We start from the raw sequence: 19,388 nt of genomic DNA, 5'->3' as shown, positions 1-19,388 counted from the left end.
GTTAGTTTGGAGTAATGCATTATTGTTGTTATTGTTCAGTTGTTCAGTCGTGTCCAACTCTGCAACCCCATGGACGGCACGCAGCATGCCGGTCTCCTCTGTCCTTCGCTGTCTCTTAAAGTTTGCTCACATTCATGTACATTGAGTCAGTGATGCTGTCTAACCATCTCATCCTCTGCCACCCCTTTCTCCTTTTGCCATCAATCTTTGGTGACCGAAGTATTGGAGCATCAGCTTCAGCATCAGTCCTTCCAATGAATATTCAGAGTTGATTTCATTTAGTCACATTGTGAAAGTGAAGTGAAAAGTTGCTCAGTCGTGCGACTCCATGGACTGTAGCCCACCAGGCCCCTCCATCCATAGAATTTTCTAGGCAAGAGAACTGGAGTGGGTTGCCATTTCCTTCTCCAGGGGATCTTCCCAACCCGCGAATCGAACCGGATCTCCTGCATTGCGGGCAGACGCTTTACCATCTGAGCCACCAGGGAATTACTGTATTAGAAGCAGCAATTGTAGAAGCTTCCCATTACTAACAGGCAGGCTGTTCACGGTAGCATGTTACAGGGGCTTGGACTCTGCTTTCACACTCACCACTCTTTTCCTTTAATGGTGTTTTTGGTGCTGTTGTGCCCAGGAAGCAGCTGATGTGCTGTGTCTGATATAATCATCTGTTTATGGATGGTAGACCAGTTGGCTTTACTTATTGTGTGAGATGCTTTAATAGTAGGAAACATTTCTCCATTGCCAGCATCATTTGTCATTGTTCTCCCTTCTCTCTTTTCCCTGCCTCCTCCTTCAGTGTCAGAGCGCTCCATCCTCAGCCTCTTTTCCCACTCCCTTTGCATCTTGCTCTCTTGTGGATCCTTCCATCTCTCCCTCCCCCACCTCTCAGCTCTCCAAAAAAAAAAAAAAACCCAAAGATAAGGGAGAACAAACAGGAACATCCTTCACGAATACATTTGGCAAAAAAAGAAAAAAGCCTTATAATCATATTTTTATGTTCATTTCATTTTTTCATCTTCCAAGACACAGGCCTGAGCAGAGCCGTGCTTCTGTTTTGCCTACTAGCCATTTGTAGGTATCTGGTAGCAATGATGCCCAATTCATTGATAAATAAGCATCTTTTTGTCTTTTTTGCTAAGTTTGTTTGTCATGTCTGGATGAGTAGTTTAAATGTATGTTTGTAATAGCCACTTACCAAGTGTTTCACGCTGGATGCAAAAGAACCAAGTAAAAATGACCGTTCTATAAATCAGTGTTCAGAGAGCTGCTGCAGCGCGGGGCTTGGCAAATGAATGATGCAGGAGAATGACTTCCATTTTCATATCATTTCTGTAGAAGGTGGGCCTGATATTGGCCACCAGAGGGGACAGCTCAGCAGACAAGTGAAAGAAGTCAGCCTGGGTGTAATGAGCCAAGACAGAGGGGCTGTCTGTGAGAAAAGAAACCCAGTGATGGCTCAGGGGAGGCTGCTGACTCTGGTGTCCAAGGAAGCAGATAACTGCAGTTGGACAAGGCGGGAGGGAGTGTGTGCACCGCGTGTGTGAGACCGTGTCTAGAGATGAAGACGATGGGGACAAAGCCTGTGGTTCTTACAGGGCATGTTGGGAAGGGATACCACATTTGGCTTACCTGTCCCTGCTGGCCTGGGGGTGGATCCTGAAATGGCACATCCCTACTGGACAATCCACGTGTTCTAGTTCAATGACTATCAAAGTGTGTGTGAAGTCATTTGACAAACCCTGCCAATTTCCTACAGATATGACTGCCATACTCGGGGGAAATGCTCATTGTCTCTTTTGGGTGCCATGTGAGTCTCTGTTACATTTATTGAAAGGAGATACAAAAAAGGTAGAGGGGAAGCATGTTTTACAAATATTTGTAGGCATAACTCAGAGATATTATGGGTTTGGTTCCAGACCACCACAGTAAAGTGAATATTGCAATAAAGCAAGTCACTCACATTTTTTGGTTTCCCAGTGCATGTAAATTTATGTTTATATTATACTGTAATTGATTAGCTGTGGTATAGCATTATATCTAAAAAAATAATGTAAATACCTTAATTAAAAATACTTTGTTGCTGAAAATGCTATCACTTGAGCTTTTAGCAAGTCATGGTAGTAACATCAAAGATCACTGGTCACAGCTCACATAACAAATATAATAATAATTTATAAGTTTGAAGTATTACAAAAATTTCCAGAATGTAACAGAGAAACAAAATGAGCAAATGTTGTTGCAAAAATGGTGCCAATAGATTTGCTTGACTGAGGGTTATCACAGACCTTCAATTTGTTGAAAATGCAGTATCTGCAAAGTGCAGTAAAGCAAAGAACAGTAAAATGAGATGTGCCTGTATGTGATTTGATAGCATTATATGTAGGGATACTTGCTTGCACTTTTTGTTTTCATTTTTCTCATTGTGAGGAAATGAGGTCAGACTGGATTCTTTTATTATTCTGGGTTTGCCTTTGCAGAATATGTATATATCTGCAAGCAATATTACTTTTCTCAGAGTCTTTCTAGCACTTTCAGAATATGTTGGGTGTACTTATAAAGGTGCAAGATATTTCATTGTATTTTCAGGGGAATTCTTGTGCATTATATGCAGAGTTACCCAGGAGACAGAGTTCCTTAAAAACAAAACAGTAATAGTAATAGCAAAACCCTAAATACTCCAAGTTCTGATGGCACTTGAGTAGAGAACCAGCAAACAGTGTGCTCAAAAGAAAGGAAAGGCTAATTCTGTATGTTAATCTGTGGGTTCAGTGAAAAGAGACCAAGAAATAGATGGTGGAAAAGGCATCAAAACAAATAATAAATATCTTCTGCGGGTTTTCTTCTTTTGCAGTTCCATTCTGAACTCAAAGTGGATGATGCTGTTGGGACTGACCACTGACCAGAGTCTGTGAAACATTCCCACCTTCTCACTGGCCATCAGTTGAGATAAGATGGAAGACTCATATAAGGATAGGACTTCACTGGTGAAGGGTGCCAAGGACATTGCCAGAGAGGTGAAGAAACAGACTGTAAAAAAGGTGAATCAAGCAGTGGACCGGGCCCAGGATGAATACACCCAGAGGTCCTACAGTCGATTCCAAGACGAGGAAGAGGACGATGAGGTTTATCCGCCAGTGGAAACCTATAATGGAGAGGCCAATGATGATGAAGGCTCCAGTGAAGCTACTGAGGGTCACGATGAAGATGATGAAATCTACGAAGGGGAGTATCAGGGCATCCCCAACATGAACCAAGGGAAGGACAGCATCGTGTCAGTAGGGCAGCCCAAGGGTGATGAGTATAAGGACCGCCAGGAGCTGGAGTCTGAGAGGAAGGCTGACGAGGAGGAGCTTGCCCAGCAGTATGAGCTGATAATCCAGGAGTGCGGGCATGGCCGCTTTCAGTGGGCCCTGTTCTTTGTCCTGGGCATGGCCCTGATGGCGGACGGCGTGGAGGTGTTTGTCGTCGGCTTCGTGCTGCCAAGCGCTGAGACAGACCTGTGCATACCAAATTCGGGATCCGGGTGGCTAGGTGAGTGCATCCTGGCAGAGAGACACACTCTGAAACTGCTCTGTTTGTTGAGGGCAGTTAACAAATAGAATGCATACTTTCCATATGGAGGCCTGCATTTGTTCCCAACACTTGAACAATTTAAAACATGGAAAGGAATCAAAAGAATGGTGCAGTGATACCCATATATTTCTACCTATTTCTAACTTAGATTCTATAGTTAACATTTACTGTATTTTCTTTATCACCTAGCTGCCTATCTATCCATCCATCTATCCCACTTTTATTTTTATGCATTTCAAGGTAAGTTAGAGCAATATATTTTTAACTTACACTGTTATAAATGTTGCATTAGGTTCTCCTTAATTAACTTCAAAAGACATGCCCTTGGAAGTTAATAAAGCTATTATGTGAAACTTACCTGACATTTTTCTAAATATAGAGGTTAATTCTTCAAAACTCTGATAAATGTGATTTCAAATTCCAAATTTTATGTGTAATACTGTGGTTTAAACACTTTTGGGACCCTGCAAATTTTCTTTTTTTTCTATAATCTATGTCTATGTTTGTCTGTTGGTTTTTTTCAATTACCCTTATTTATAGAATTTTCTTTAGATGACTTTTTCTTTTGCTAAATTTGTACTTTTGTGCCTACAATGAAAAGGCTTCCTTTCCTCATAGGACTTAAAATCAATTTCAAATCATATTAATGTTTAAATTACATGTATTAAAACCATATGACCTTGCTATAAAGTATCTAGAGAGCAAATTTGACTTTTGTTTTAAAGTTACTATGGCATTCAAGGTTTATTCATATTGTTACAAAGCTGTATTTAACCTTCCCTGTGGGAGGAAAAGTAAGAAGGCCAAGAAGCATGCCCACAGCAGACTATCCCCAAAACTTAAGGGCCACATCAGACGTGTGGTACATTAAATCATGAGACCTTTCAAACCCCTTCTGCTCAGAGAACACATTTATGTGCATATTAAACGTTTATGTGTTTCAGAGTCTGTGAAAGAGTAAGAATACTTGGTGTCTCTGTTTCCAATAGACTTTTTAAAACTAAAGTTTGAAAAACGAAATTATACAGGTCTTTTTGTGGTTTAGTAGTAACTCCTAATTTATAGCATAGAATATAGTATATAATATATAATATATATAATAATTAAATTAATATATATTATTATATATAATATAATATAAACTCCTAACTTATCCCTTCTTTCTCCTGTCTCTTTTGGCAACCATATGTTTGTCTTCTGTGTCTGTGAGTCCGTTTCTGGTTTGTAAATAAGTTCATTTGCATCACTTTTTTAGATTCCACATGTAGTGATATAACGTGATACTTGTATTTCTGTGTCTGACGTACTCATTTGTTCCTTTAATGGCTCAACTGGCAGAGGTAGACCCATAGGTGCAGCCTGGGAGGGGGTGAAGGGGAGAGCACAGGGGTGTAGATTGCATGGGCTTTGTTGGTGGACTCATCTGTGTGTTCACCCATCAAAACGCAGAATAGGGGTCGGAGGAAGGTCCAAAGTCATCAAATCCATCATTTCAGCGTATCTGTTTCATAGATAGCACTCTAATTTTATTTTATTTTTTTTTCTTTGGTGAGTAAATCTACCTACCGGGCATTAAAATATTTATCAAGATTTTGCTAACGGAATACATCAGCAGAATATTTTAAGAAAACAGATCCTTAGAAACACATCTATTTTAATACACAAATATTTAATGCTTTCAGGCTTGAATATAGACTTTTCATGTTATGACCCTCGCTTTTATATTGGAAGCAGAAAAATCGAAGCTGAGTTTCTCTTTTATCTTTTTGGTGCTGAAGGGAGGCTCAGTAGCCCACATGGTGCTCTTATCGGTCTGCCCCATAAACCCATAAACTGTGACGATGTCACACACCCCCAGGTGGCGTTCACAAGTGTAGATAATGCTGGGGAGCTATTGGAACACAGATGTTTTCATCTCCCCATAAACGGTGCCTGCTTTTGTGAATTAAAAATGTGTCCCCAGGAGTGTATGCTTTCACTCCATGCTGTGAGTCCCCCCACAGAAACCTTATAATGGTTTCACAACTGCACCTTCCAGACTTCACCTTTCAGTTATTTTGCTGTTGTAATTTTACTGACAATTGCATTCTAACGCAGTCTTTCTTTAGACAAGCATGTAAATTGTTTTGCCATTTTCATTTCAGCAAATAATAGCTTTGTAATATAATTACCACACTAAGTCATAGCAATGGGATCAAAATGCAAGACAGGAAGATGCAAGACCCATGTTTGGTGGCCTTTGGGAGGAGAAAGATTTGCAAAATTGTTTCTCATTTGCCACTAAGCATTGTGTCATTTCACTCAAGGAAAACTGGGAGTGAAGAATATTAACCAATTTATGTTTGAATTATTCAGGGGAGAACTCCTATCTTTGTGTTTGCCAGAGGGTTGACTTCAGATAGTTAAGGGCATCCCTTGTGTGCATGTGTGTACAGTGTGTGTGCATACATAGTGTTGTTAGCCGAGAAGATGTTAATCTAATGAGCTGCTGTTTGGGGGAATAAGTACCGTCATTTTAAGAAAATTCATTTTCTATTGCCAAAGTCTATTTATTGAGTATTTATTATGTGCAAAGCATGATGTTGCCACATGGGAACATAGGACAAATAGCAAAAACAGAACAAGGTTTGTGTATCCGAAGAAGTCAGTCTAGCATAGAGATGACAAATGTCTGTGCACCACCAAGTCAAAGAAACAAGTATCCATAGCCAGAAGTTGTCGTTCAGTCACTCGGTCGTGTCCAACTCTCTGGGACCCCATGGACTGTAGCACGTCAGGCTTCCCTTTTGTTTTTCAGTTGCTCGGTCGTGTCCGACTCTTTGCGACCCCATGGACTGCAGCACGTCAGGCTTCCCTGTACGTCGCCATCTCCCAGAGCTGACTCAAACTCATGTCCATCGAGTTGATGATGCCGTCCAACCATCTCATCCTCTGTCGTCCCCTTCTCCTCCCGCCTTCAGTCTTTCCCAGGATCAGGGTCTTTTCTAATGAGTTGCATTTCGCATCAGGTGGCCAAAGTATTGGAACTTCAGCATCAGTCCTTCCGATGAATATTCAGGACTGATTTCCTCTAGGATTGACTGGTTGGATCTCCTTGCAGTCCAAGAAGAGAAGTGTATAACCAGAAGAGGAGTGTAAATAGCCAGAAGAGAGATGTAAATAAAGAGACTTCAGGCAGGGTGACCCTGTGAGGGGAATGGAACTGACTCAGGCAGTGGAAGGAAGACATGGACTGGAGAGCTGGTCCAGAGGTAGAGTCGGCAAGGGTTGGGTCACTGGTCATTTGGAATAAAAGGCACAGGACAGTTAGTGAAAGGAAGGCAATTCATCAGGTTAGGTCGGGCCGATGATAGGTTTTAGCATTAAGGAGAAAGAAGGTTTGTTTTTCTATTTTATTTTTTTAAAGATTTATTTATTAATTTTTGGTTGTGCCGGGTGCTCATTGCTCTGGGCTTTCTCTAGCTGCAGTGAACAGGGGGCTCCTCTCTAGTTGCAGTGCGCGTGCTTCCCATTGGGGTGGCTTCTGTCACCAAGCTCAGGCTTCAGGAGGTGCAGCCCTTGGCCCGAGAGCACCATCGCTCCACAGCCTGTGGGCTCCTCCCAGATTGGGGATTGAACCTGCGTCCCCTGCCCTGGCAGGCACGTTCTCAGCCACGGGACCACCAGGGAAGCCCAGTTTAGTTTTAGACCGATCACTTTGAGATTTGGGGGAGGCATCCAAGGAGGAGCACCTGATGGGTTCCTACCACCATTTGGCCTGAAGCGCTGAGCATTTTGAGAACCACCTCATTTAAGGTGAAGCTGCCCGAGGCCTTAACCAGGGAGAGGGGGTTTCCTGCCAAAGACTGTTTGTGGTACTGGCGGTGAGGAAGACGTCACGGAGGGGACTGAGAAGGAGCATCCGAGAGAGGGGGCAGGTCTGGAAGTTGCTCGAAGGAGGAAGGGATGTGCTTCCTTCGTAGGTACGGAAGAGTCTTGTAAAGGTTGAAACGGGCCCCTCGGGTCTGGGCCTTGAAGATCTTGGCCCAGAAGAACCAGATACTAATGGTTCTTCAGCTCTATGTCAGGCTAGGACGTTCGTTTGAAGGGACGAGCCCGCGTATGCAGTGAAGCGACAGCACGCCCTCCAGCTTCCCAGCCCCTGGCCCAGGGCCCCAGGCACCCAGCACTCCCCTCACAGGGCTGCGTCTCACGGTGGATGCGCAGGGAGCCCCTCCGACCGCATCTTACCTCCTGCCCAAGAGCTGCTGAGGACCAGTTTGGGTTCTAAGAAAGCCTCCAGGCAGTGAGGGACGTGGCCGGTTTCAGACCCACAGCATGACCAGGCTCAGCCGCCTTCCCGCTCTCGCCCGTCACAGCCCAGCAAGCGCCTCGCCAGCTCCCCTTCATCTGGACTCTTCTGTCTCCTCTGAAGACCCATCTGGTGAAGTGGGGAGCCTCACCATTGTTGGGCCCCCTGCTTTCTGGCTGGGGGTGGTAGAGTGGAGTAAGTTTTAGGTTCTAAAACATTATCGTGGCCAAGTGTTGACGAGTACAAAACAGATAGAAGACAATATATTCTAAACCAAGACATCCTTGAGAACTCAGCCTGCACTAAGTGATAATTGAACATCCTCTATAGGTTTCTTCTATCTTTTATCAACTGTAACACCTAATTTCCACATGCCTTGATGATTTTCAGAGCACGAGTTTTGATAGTGTAGCCGGGCCAAAGCCAGATTGTTGTTGTTTAGTTGTTAAGTTGTCTTTGCAACTCCATGGACTGTGGCCCACCAGGCTCCTCTGTATGTGGGTTTCTCCAAGCAAAAATACTGGAGTGGGCTCCGTTTCCTTCTCTAGGGGATCTTCCCGACCCAAGGATTAAACCTTTATCTCCTGCATTGGCAGGCGAATTCTTTACCACTGAATCACCTAGGAAGCCCTGGGAAGCCTTAAGCATCTCTTTAACCTCTATATCTATAGTTTTTATTTGGATGGTGTAGAATTCCTTGGAACACACAGGATTCTCTTTCTCTCATTTTTTTAACCACTTATAGAAAGAATAGTTTCCTTAAAGCCTGAGCTGGATGAATATGACCTGAACACATACCTAATTTCTTTCTCCATCCCTCCATTTGTTCCTTTTTCCTTTTGCTATTAACAAAAGAAGAAGAATTCTGCTGAGATTTCTAAAGCCGCTTTATGTCTGGATGCTTGTATTTTGGGGGAAAGAACAAAACAGCTTCAGGTTTCTGAGGGTCCCTTTTTCAGTCCCACTGACTGTTGTTTGCCACTGGCCTGCAGGCAGAGAGTAGTGACTTCCTGTGTGCTGGGCATCGTTTCAGGGCCTGTGTCATCCTTGCCCGGTGCTGCCAGGGGGACCAGGATATCCAGGCTGATAACAAAGAGTGATGCAGAGTTTTTCTCTTTGAACTTTATTCCAAGAGCTTGATCATTTGGCATCTGGTGTGCTCTAAATTTAAGACCCTTAGCTTTGTACCCTAAAAGTGTGCACTGCGGCTTTCAGGATCAGCAGCTCTGCGGCCTGCCCAATGCCACTGTCCTCTGTCTTAGAGGGAGGTTTGAGCTCTGCTGTGGGTGTGCCTTCTGGCTCTGTTTAGCCTCTCGCTGTCATAGTGATTCTAATTGGAATTAAATACTTATTGATTCCTAGAGAATATCCTGTCCACCAACACTAGCAAAATCTTATTTGGATTCATTATTGCCAAATTGGAGAAGAAGACTCAATATTTCATTGCCATTATGTTCCTGGGTCTTATTCATTCTGGTCTTTCACATCCTTCTGGGAAAAGAGAGGTTTCTGGCATCCAAATGGAGTTGGACCAAGTAGCCTGAAAAGATTCCTCCATCCAAAGAGTCCACAGGACAGGAGAAAAGAGAAACTCTGTGTTACATTCGTGAAATTCACCAGTAAGTACATTCTGGACTATGAAAGTGTGATAGTAAATGCCCAGAAGGTCCCTGGGTGATTGCTCACAATATAGCTTTGAACCTGAAGGCTGATTCTTGCAGCTGAACACCTGTATTCCTATGTCCTAGATTACTCCTGGGTGGGGATTCTGACCCACTGGCTTTACATATCCTGATGCAGTCTGGGACTCACCAGGAAGGCACTGAAGAACTCGGTGAAGTGTTACCAGATTAGGGAATTTGTTAACTGTGCACTTTGGTTTAAATAAGGCATTGAGACTGTTAATCATCTAATATCTGGTTCAAGACATATACACGTAATACAGACTTGTAGATTCGAATTTTAAATACCATGTTTTCATGGGAAATCTAATGTCGCGAATATTCTTCCATAACAAGAACTTCTATAGGACCTAAGTTTCCTGCAGAAAGCTTCAGAATATAGTAAGTGATTACATTCATCTTGAAGAATTAGTCTGATAAATCACTGATGTAAATATTCCCAACCTACATATTTGCAAATTGACATTCTTACCTTACACTTTGAGATTTCTTATTGGCCTTTAAGATCATGAGAGGAAAAGTAATGAAAAGAAATCCTAAAGTAAGTCAGAGAAAGACAAATATCATAGGATATCACTTATATGTGGAATCTTTAAAAATATTATACATATGAACTTATTTACAAAACAGTCACAGACGTTAAAAGCAAACAGTGTTATCAGAGGGAATAGTGAGGGGAGCAGAGAGAGGTAAATTGGAGTTTTGGATTAACAGACACTCACTATTCTATAAAAAATAGCTAAACAGCAAGGACTGACTGTGTAGCATGAGGAACTGTATTCAGAATCTTGTAATAACTATAATGAAAAAGAATCCACAGGACTTCCCTTGTAGTCTGGTGGTTAAGACTACGCTTTCTTTGCAGAAGGCCCTGGTTTGATCACTAGTTTGAAAAGCCCTGACAAACCTAGATAGTGTATTAAAAAGCAGAGACATTACTTTGCCAACAAAGGTCCATGTAGTCAAAGCTATGGTTTCTCCAGTAGTCATGTATGGTGTGAGTTGGACTATAAAGAAAGCTGAGCGCCGAAGAATTGATGCTTTTGATCTGTGGTGTTGGAGAAGACTCTTGAGAATCCTTGGACTGCAAGAAGTTCAAATCAGTCAATCCTAAAAGAAACCAGTCCTGACTATTCACTGGAAGGACTGATACTGAAGCTCCAATACTCTGGCCACCTGATGCGAAGAACTGACTTATTTGAAAAGACCCTGATGCTGGGAAACATTGAAGGCAGGAGGAGAAGGGGATGACAGAGGATGAGATGGTTGGATGGCATTACCAACTCAATGGACGTGAGTTTGAGCAAGCTCTGGGAGATGGTGAAGGACAGGGAAACCTGGCATGCTGCAGTCCATGGGGTCCCAAAGAGTCAGACATGTCCGAGCAACTGAACAACAACAAAGGGGAACTAAGATCCCACAAGTCACACAACATGGTCAAAAAAAAGTATCTGGAAAAGATTCTAAATTACTTTACTACACAACTGAAGTCACTTTGTTATTATAGTTGAAATGAACACATCATTGTAAATTAATTATGTTTCAATTAGAAAAAAGAATTGTGTGTTAAATAAGAGCAAATGGATTGTGAGTGGGAACACTGATTGATTTTATAACAGGCTTTGTACTAAGTATTTTGGGATATCCAGATGCAAAGTTCTGGGTTCTGGCAGAGTAGGCACTGGAAGGACATTGGAAGTTTGGCTTTTTTGATGTGTTACTAGATTTTTTTTTTTCTCTGATTACAAAAATCTCTCTGTAAAGAAGGCTAGGGCTCAGCTGTGTGCCAGCTATTCCTTCAAAAAGAAAAGTCAAGTAGCTAGTTTAAATTATTTTTATGGGTCAAGTGGGGTATAAATAAATAATTTAAGAGTTTAGAATTTAAGATTTTGAAATTTTAACTTTTTTGTTCTTTGTGACTTCGTCACTGGACATGACTGTGACCTTCTGGTCTCCCTTCCTAAAGAAACTTTGAGCTGGAGATTCTTGCCCCAGCAGCCCACTTGACTTTGTCTTCCTCATTCCTGGGAGTACAGGATGGAGCACTTGGGTTATGCCATGTCCCTGCTCAAAAATGTTGAGTACAGGTTGATTCAAACTCCTTAGAATGCCATTTAAGCTCTCCACAATCTGAGCCTAATCTATTTTTCCACTTATCTACCACTAACTTCTCTGCCCCAGGTATTCCAAAGTCAGGGATAGTTAGGATTACTGGAGAAAATACAAAATGGCCAGATAAATTTAAATTTGCGATAAATAACGAAGGAATAATATTTTAGTATTTGGTATCAGGCAGTATTTGGTATCAGTTCAGTTCAGTCAGTCGTGTCTGACTCTTTGTGACCCCATGGACTGCAGCACGCCAGGCCTCCCTGTCCATCACCAACTCTCAGAGCTTACTCAAACTCATGTCCATCAAGTCGGTGATGCCATCCAACCATCTCATCCTCTGTCGTCCCCTTCTCCTCCTGCCTTCAATCTTTCCCAGCATCAGGGTCTTTTCAAATGAGTCAGTGCTGCTCATCAGGTGGCCTAAGTATTAGAGTTTCAGCTTCAGCATCAGTCCTTCCAATGAATATTCAGGACTGGTTTCCTTTAGGATGGACTGGTTGGATCTCCTTGCAGTCCAAGGGACTCTCAAGAGTCTTCTCCAACACCACAGTTCAAAAGCATCAATTCTTTGGCGCTCAGCTTTCTTTATAGTCCAACTCTCACATCCATACATGACTACTGGGAAAACCATAGCCTTGACTAGACAGACCTTTGTTGGCAAAGTGATATCTCTGCTTTTTAATATGCTGTCTAGGTTGGTCATAACTTTTCTCCCAAGGAGTAAGCGTCTTTTAATTTCATGGCTGCACTCACCATCTGCAGTGATTTTGGAGCCCCAAAAAATAAAGTCAGCCACTGTTTCCACTGTTTCCCCATCTATTTGCTATGAAGTGATGGGACCGGATCCCTTGATCTTTGTCTTCTGAATATTGAGCTTTAAGCCAACTTTTTCACTCTTCTCTTTCACTTTCATCAAGAGGCTCTTTAGTTCTTCTTCACTTTCAGCCATAAGGGTGGTATATTTGGTATATACTTATATTTATCAGTTATCTGTTCACAAATTTACCTGGAGCACCAAGTGGTTTTATCTGCTGATTCTGACAACCTTACCGGTAGTAGTGATAACAGGCGGGCTTAGAGTTTGCTCTTTCCCTTCTGTTTGTCAGGCATCATATATGTCATATTAATTTCATTATCTCACTTAGCCAAAATTATATCTGATCCCAGACTTTCGGAGTCAGTGCTAGGGGATGACCCTTGGAAACCGTATATGTTTTTTAAGCCCCTCAAGTTATTCTTGGACCACATGAAGAAACACCATGATCTTGACCACTGCTTCTCAGATATAAAAATGCAGACAGGTCACCAGAGGAGGCAGGTTGTGCTTGAGCAGATATGGAGCGGGGTCTGAGATACTTTTACAGGCTCCCAGGTGATGCTGGCATCAGTGTTAGTTCCAAACTCCACATTGAGTAGCTGTGTCCTAGACACCCCCAACCAAGAAGCAGCAGCATTCCCAACAGCTGTGATAACAAAGGTTGTAAATGACATCAAGATTTCAAACAATGGAGGGGGTAAATGGAAATGGGACTGATTTCCTTATTCATGAGTAAACAGTAACATCCGTGGACGAGGAAGCTTTATGTGCCATTTTTGAAAGAAAGTTTTTTTTTTCCCCCCAAAAAAGTAAATGTCTTATCGATAGCTGAAGGATGCACAGCTTTTTTTTCCCCACTGAGATGGGTATTTGGCTTCTTTAGGCTTGTCTTTCTCCCGCATGGTGTGGGGCATGACAGTCCCTAACCGCGTTTGCAGCTCTGCATCCCAGAACGGACCAGATGTGCAGGGCACAGCGTGACTCTGTCTCGTAGAAATAGTTTCTCAGTGCCAGAGTCATGGTGATTAATTTATAATGTGACTGCAGATTTTTTCCCCCTCTTATGTACAGAAAATTTAATAGTTTTTCTGAGAGTAGCTTAGTTCTCTCAGCAGAGTCTAGTTAAGTCAAAAATATTAAAAATACTGCTATGTCAGAAGAACTGATTGAAAGCTGAAAGAGTGAGCCAGACTGCTAACAGGGATGAAAAGAATCCTGCTGTGGGAGTCAGTTCATCCATAAACATAGATGCCGGAGTGGAGGCAGATTGTATATGTGAGGCGGCTGGCTTCTCAGAGCCCTCTGTCTGTCTATTTCATTCTCTCTTTGTTTTTCTAATTAACAGATTAGAGATGTCTTTGTGGAATGCTCCCTTTCAAAATTTAGCAGTTCTCACCCAGAAAGAGCACGCACAGGGGCTTATCCATCATGTATTAGATCCTCCCAAGATGTTGCACCGTGCCCTCTATCATGGCAGACATGAAGATCAACCAGACAAAACCCAGGGCACAAGACATCAAAATGATACAGGAAGCAGAGGCCTGAGAGACGAATCCTGTTTGAGGGAGGCGTGGATAGGGAAGAGTCTTAAGGAGACTGTGGTATCGGAGCCAGGCTTGGAATGGTGGGTAGAATTTGGGCTCACAGAGGTGCAAGTGGAAAAAGACTGTCTCTGGGAGGGAGCACAGGCTGAACAAAGGCACAGAGGCATGGAGACCTTGGACTGAGTATCGGAAATTAAATGTTCAGTTTTGTTGAAGTGGAACATACACAGTGGGGAGCGTTTGGGAAGGTGGCTGGAGACCTGTCTGTCCATGAAGAGGTTTCCAGGAGTTTATTTGGTGTGGGGGGAGCTGGGGGGACCGGGGACACGTGAGCAGAGAAGTGACCTGGTGCAAACTCTGCTTTAGGAGACTGGGTGTTCTTGGACTGAGGAGTCAGTTGAAGAGTGGCTGAGACGCACTTGGACTGTGCAGTCAGTACATGTCGAGAGCCCGCCTGTGGGTGCTGGCAGAGAGACCAGAGGCGAGAGGGCCTTTTCAAGAGGATTTCTGACCCTTTATAGCCCACCAGCCGTGGGAGCGGGGAAAGGGAATGTCATGTGGTACTGAGGCTTCATGCCCAGGCGCTGTGTTTGAAGCGATGCTTTAAACAAATTGGAGCTCTAGGGTTGTTGGGGAGGTTGAGGGGAGCCCATGTGCGGGAAAGAAGATGAATTTAGTTATCTGTACTATAAGTACAAGAACTGAGTGTCTAGTTCACAGACTACCCATAGCACAGAGTCTGGCAGGTGAGCGGGACCCAGTGAAGTTTCGTCAACTTTGAAATGCCAACTAGGCTGCGGAGGAGAAACTGTAAAAGAAGGCATTTGGAAGTAGGTTCTGGGGCTTGACGCAGAAACTGGCCCTAGAGTTGGGCAATGAAGACATCTCTGAACAGAGATGCAGAGCATACAGGAAAGGAGTGTGTGTTGGAGGGGGTGAGCATGAAGAAGAGAGGGGCTAGTGCAGACTTTTCATGAGTGCTTAGGAGGGGAGAGGAGAAAAGGCATCAAATAAATGGTTTGATAGATAGGAAAAGCCTCTTACCTGGAGGCCCAGGGCAGGAGGGGTTTCAGAATGGAGTAGGTGGTCATAACTGACCAAGGATGTTGGCTGTGGCAGAGAGAAAATATTCTGGAGAGTGGAAAGAACAGATGTCAGATTAATTGCTAAATGGAATTTTAATGTATGTTTTAAAAGAGAAGGAAACAAATCAGTGTTTAAAAATTGTTCATAAGGTACTGTGGTCTATTTGTTTTGGATAATACTGCTAATAACATAATTATACTATAGACTAGAGCAGCTGAAAAAACATTACTCATCTTCTGCAAGGAAATAATTGTGAATTTGTAGCCATTATCCAGTACTTCTGCATCAGCTCATGCCAATAATCATATCTGGAATGTCTATAGGAGATAAATTGGCCAACCAGGAGCAGACTGGGTTAGCTTGCTGCTCTCTCATTTTATTTATATTTCCAGATTGAAAACTGTGTCACTTACTGGTACCTCTAGATTTAACAGTAAAGTGAACTTTACTGTTCCCATTTAAGCAGTCAAAAATCAGTGATGAAATGGTAGAGGCTTGCTCAGAGCAGCTGGGCAGAGGGGGAGAGGCAGCTACCTATTGACCATCCCTAGGAGTGAACTGACTCAGCCAAAGGATCCTCTAAGACTGCACACCACAAATCTGTCCACTGGATTCCTGCTGGATGAGTCAAGGAGCCTCTTGTTTGCTGCCCTTCTCTGCCCCGAGCATACTATGTTTATCGTATAGGGCCCTTGGCAGAGATGTGGTGAACAGTTCTGTGAGGGTGGCCCCTGCAGATTCCTGCTGCACGTCTTACACCGTGTGTGATCACAGATCACATTTTCTCAGGGTCACAAAGCAATGCGTTGTTCTGCTAGAGCTGCTGCCCCCCTCCCGTAAAGAGAAATCAGTTCTATAGCTGTGACGTGGAGGCCCATGCTGGCTGGGTCACTGCAAAGCCCTTGGGAAAGCCCAGAAAGGCCACGGGATTGCCAGGTTCTTCCAGGGTGAGGAAACTACTTCCTCTGACCCCCCAGGCATCCTGAGCTGCTCCTGTTTGTTAGAGACCCCCAGCACTTCCTCCAGCTTGGGGCCTGAGAGGAATTCCTGTGCATGGCCTCTTTCGCTAAGCATCTTTTCATCACATGGATTGGCGTGAGTTGAAGGGAACTGGTTGGAAAGCTGAACCCAACACAATGTGGACCGTCCCATCCTTACTGAAACTGTATCTTCCTGTGACCTCAGCAGCTCAGCATCCTCCTGAACATCTCTCAGCTCCTCTAAAACGCCTCCTGCATTCCTCTTGTGCATGCTAAATTGCTTCAGTCATGTCCGACTCTTTGTGACCCCGTGGACTGTAGCCCACCAGGCTCCTCTGTCCATGGGAATTCTCCAGGCAGTACTGGAGTGGGTTGCCATGATCTCCTCCAGGGATCAAACCAGCATCTCTTAAGTCTCCTGCATTTGCAGGTGGGTTCTTTACCACTAGCACCACCTGGGAAACCCGCATTCTACCCTCTGTCTGCTAAAGAAAGTTTCCCCAAGGCGTAGCTCTTGGGGCTTTGTTTACCTCTGTTCATGATGTGAATTACCTTTCTTTACTCTGTCATCTAGCAAACACCTAGTGCCCTCTCTGTGCCGGGCTCCAGACCAGGTGCTGGAGTCGCAAAGATGTGGTCCTTGCTTTGGGGGCACTTCCAGGCCAGAGAAGGAGACAGACACGTGTCAGAGAAGAGCACCTAATTGGTTACAGATGCTCTAGCAGGAAGATTAAGCAGAAGGAACAGTGCTCTGAAGGCAGGACTAGAAAGATTTAATAGAAGCAACCTTAGACTTTGCTGATGATTTCCAGACCACGTATTAAGATGCCTCATTATATGTTTCCATTAGGACATGAATGCATTAGATGGTTCCATTAGGTGGTAACTGCAGTCATGAAATTAAAAGACTCTTGCTCCTTGGAAGAAAAGCTATGACAGACCTAGACAGCATATTAAAAAGCAGAGACATTACTTTAACAACAAACATCCATATAGTCAAAGCTATGGTTTTCTGGTAGTCACGTATGGATGTGAGAGTTGGACCATAAAGAGGGGTGAGCACCTAAGAACTGATGCTTTTGAACTGTGGTGTTGGAGAAGACTCTTGAGAGTCCCTTGGACTGCAAGGAGATCCAACCAGTCCATCCTGAAGGAGATCAGTCCTGAGTATTCACTGGAAGGACTGATGCTGAAGCCCCAATACTTTGGCCACTTGATGCTAAGAATTTACTCACTGGAAAAGACCGTGATGCTGGGAAATATTGAGGGCAGGAGGAGAAGGAGGTGACAGAGGATGAGATGACTGGATGGCATCACCGACTCAATGGATATGAGTTTGAGCAAGCTCTGGGAGATGGTGAAGGACAGGGAAGATGGGCTGCTGCAGTCCATGGAGTCGCAAAGAGTCAGACACAATAGAGTGACCCGAACAGCAGCGCCAGTTAGGATGTGAAGGAAAGAGGCATGAGATGAACAAAGGCTTTGACACAGAGATGCATTGGAATCTTACATCTGATGCTTAGGAGCTGTGTGACTTTGGGGTATTTCTTAAACTCTCCGAGCTTCAGTTTACTGGAAAGAGAAAGTAAATGATATCTTTGTCTTGCAGATTCTTTTTCTTCTTAACTGTGATTATCACTTTTCCATAACCTCTCATCCTCTGTTCCTGATTTGAGGGTGTCAGTAGGCACATAAGAATAAGTGGGGTGAAAGCTTCCAAGCTGTTTTAGTGACTTTCTAGTAGTCATGGACTTCTTAAAGCTGACCTTAGGTGCCCTGAAGTGTTTCTTCTGTCCTTGTACCAGCCAAGTGCAATAGCTTATAGCCAGTTGTTAGTACAAAATGTCACCTTAAAGAGTTGTTGTGAGAATTAGAGAGTGTGTGTGAAAAGCACCTGGTACTGGAGAACAGTACTAGTAAATTCACCTCCCCATCACTGACAAATTTAGCACATTTTAAAGTATGCAATACAATATAATTTCCTATATGCTCCATGCTGAAGAGTAGATCTCTAGGACTTATTCATCTTGCATAAGTGAATTTATGTACTTTCATTAACACCTCCCCAATTCTCTTTGCCCCAGCTTCTTGTAACCACTTATCTACTCTGCTGAGTTTGAGTATTTTATTCCTGATATAACTGGGATCATTTAGTATTTGTTCTTCTGTGTCTGACTTCTTTCGTTTAGCATAATGTCTTATAAGTTTATCCGTGTCATTGCAAATAGCAAGTTTGTCTTCCTTTTTAAGGCTGAATAATAGTCCGTTGTATGTATGTACCACGTTTTAAAAAATCCATTCACCATCAGTGGATATTTAGGTTGTATCCTGTTTTATTGTAAGTAATACTGCAATGAACATGGGAGTATAGGATGTCTTAGAGACACTGATTTTGGGTCTTGGGGGTATATACCCAGAAATATGGAGAAGGAGATGGCAGCCCACGCCAGTATTCTTGCCTGGAGAATCGCATGGACAGAGGAGCCTGGCGGTCTACACAGTTCATAGGGTCACAAAGAGTCAAACATGACTTAGCGACTAAACCACCCAGAAATAGGATTGCTGGGTCATATGATAGTTCCATTTTTAAATTTTGGGTGACAAAATTTTTAATTAATTTTAATAATTTAATAAAATTTTTTTAATGTTTTCCATTATGGTTGCAGGGTTTCCTTTCTTCACATTCTTATCAGCATTTATCTTTTGATTTTTGATAATAGCCATCCTCATAGATGTGAGATATCTCATTATGGTTTTGATTTGCCTTGCCCTGATGATAGGGATGTTAAGCATTTTTTCATGTACCTCTTGGGCATTTGTATATCTTTATGGAGAAATATCTACTCACTTCTTTTAACTGTTTTTAATCATTTCTGGTTTTTTTCTTTTTTGCTATTGAGTTGTAGAAATTCCTTATATAATTTGGATATTAAGCCTTTATCAGATATATAATTTGCAAATATTTGAGAAGGAAAAATTATTGAAAGCAACAAAAGAAAAATGATTCACCACTTATAAGGGAGCAATCACTAAGGGAATAATTTTTTAAAATATAGTGAGAAATCATTAAAGAAGTTTAAGTGTTACATTAGAATATATTAACTTAATTCAAAGAAAGTAGTAAAGGTGGAATATACAAGAGAAAAGACAGGAGATATAGAAAACAAAAAGTAAAGAGTAGTAAAGTTAGCTATATTTATGACATTAAATATTTATGAATTAGACAATACAATCAAAAGGCAGAGATTGTCAGGCTCAATTATAGGAAAAAGATCCAGATTGACAGCTGACTTCTTATCA

General features: G+C 42.7%; 1 protein-coding gene across 1 annotated transcript in view; it reads left to right on the top strand.

The window, feature by feature from the left end:
• Positions 1-19,388, top strand: part of SV2C (synaptic vesicle glycoprotein 2C) — a 209,659-nt gene that overhangs the window by 43,280 nt on the left and 146,991 nt on the right. Inside the window, exon 2 of the mRNA XM_043920549.1 lies at positions 2,855-3,534. Within this exon, the coding sequence (XP_043776484.1) occupies positions 2,955-3,534 (580 nt within the window). The 5' untranslated portion in view covers positions 2,855-2,954. The remainder of the gene's footprint in view (positions 1-2,854; positions 3,535-19,388) is intronic.

Source organism: Cervus elaphus, chromosome 12, assembly GCF_910594005.1.
Source record: "Cervus elaphus chromosome 12, mCerEla1.1, whole genome shotgun sequence".
Taxonomy (NCBI): Eukaryota; Metazoa; Chordata; class Mammalia; order Artiodactyla; family Cervidae; genus Cervus; species Cervus elaphus.
Note: the sequence above shows the minus strand (reverse complement) of the source record. Positions and strands in the feature narration are given on the sequence as shown.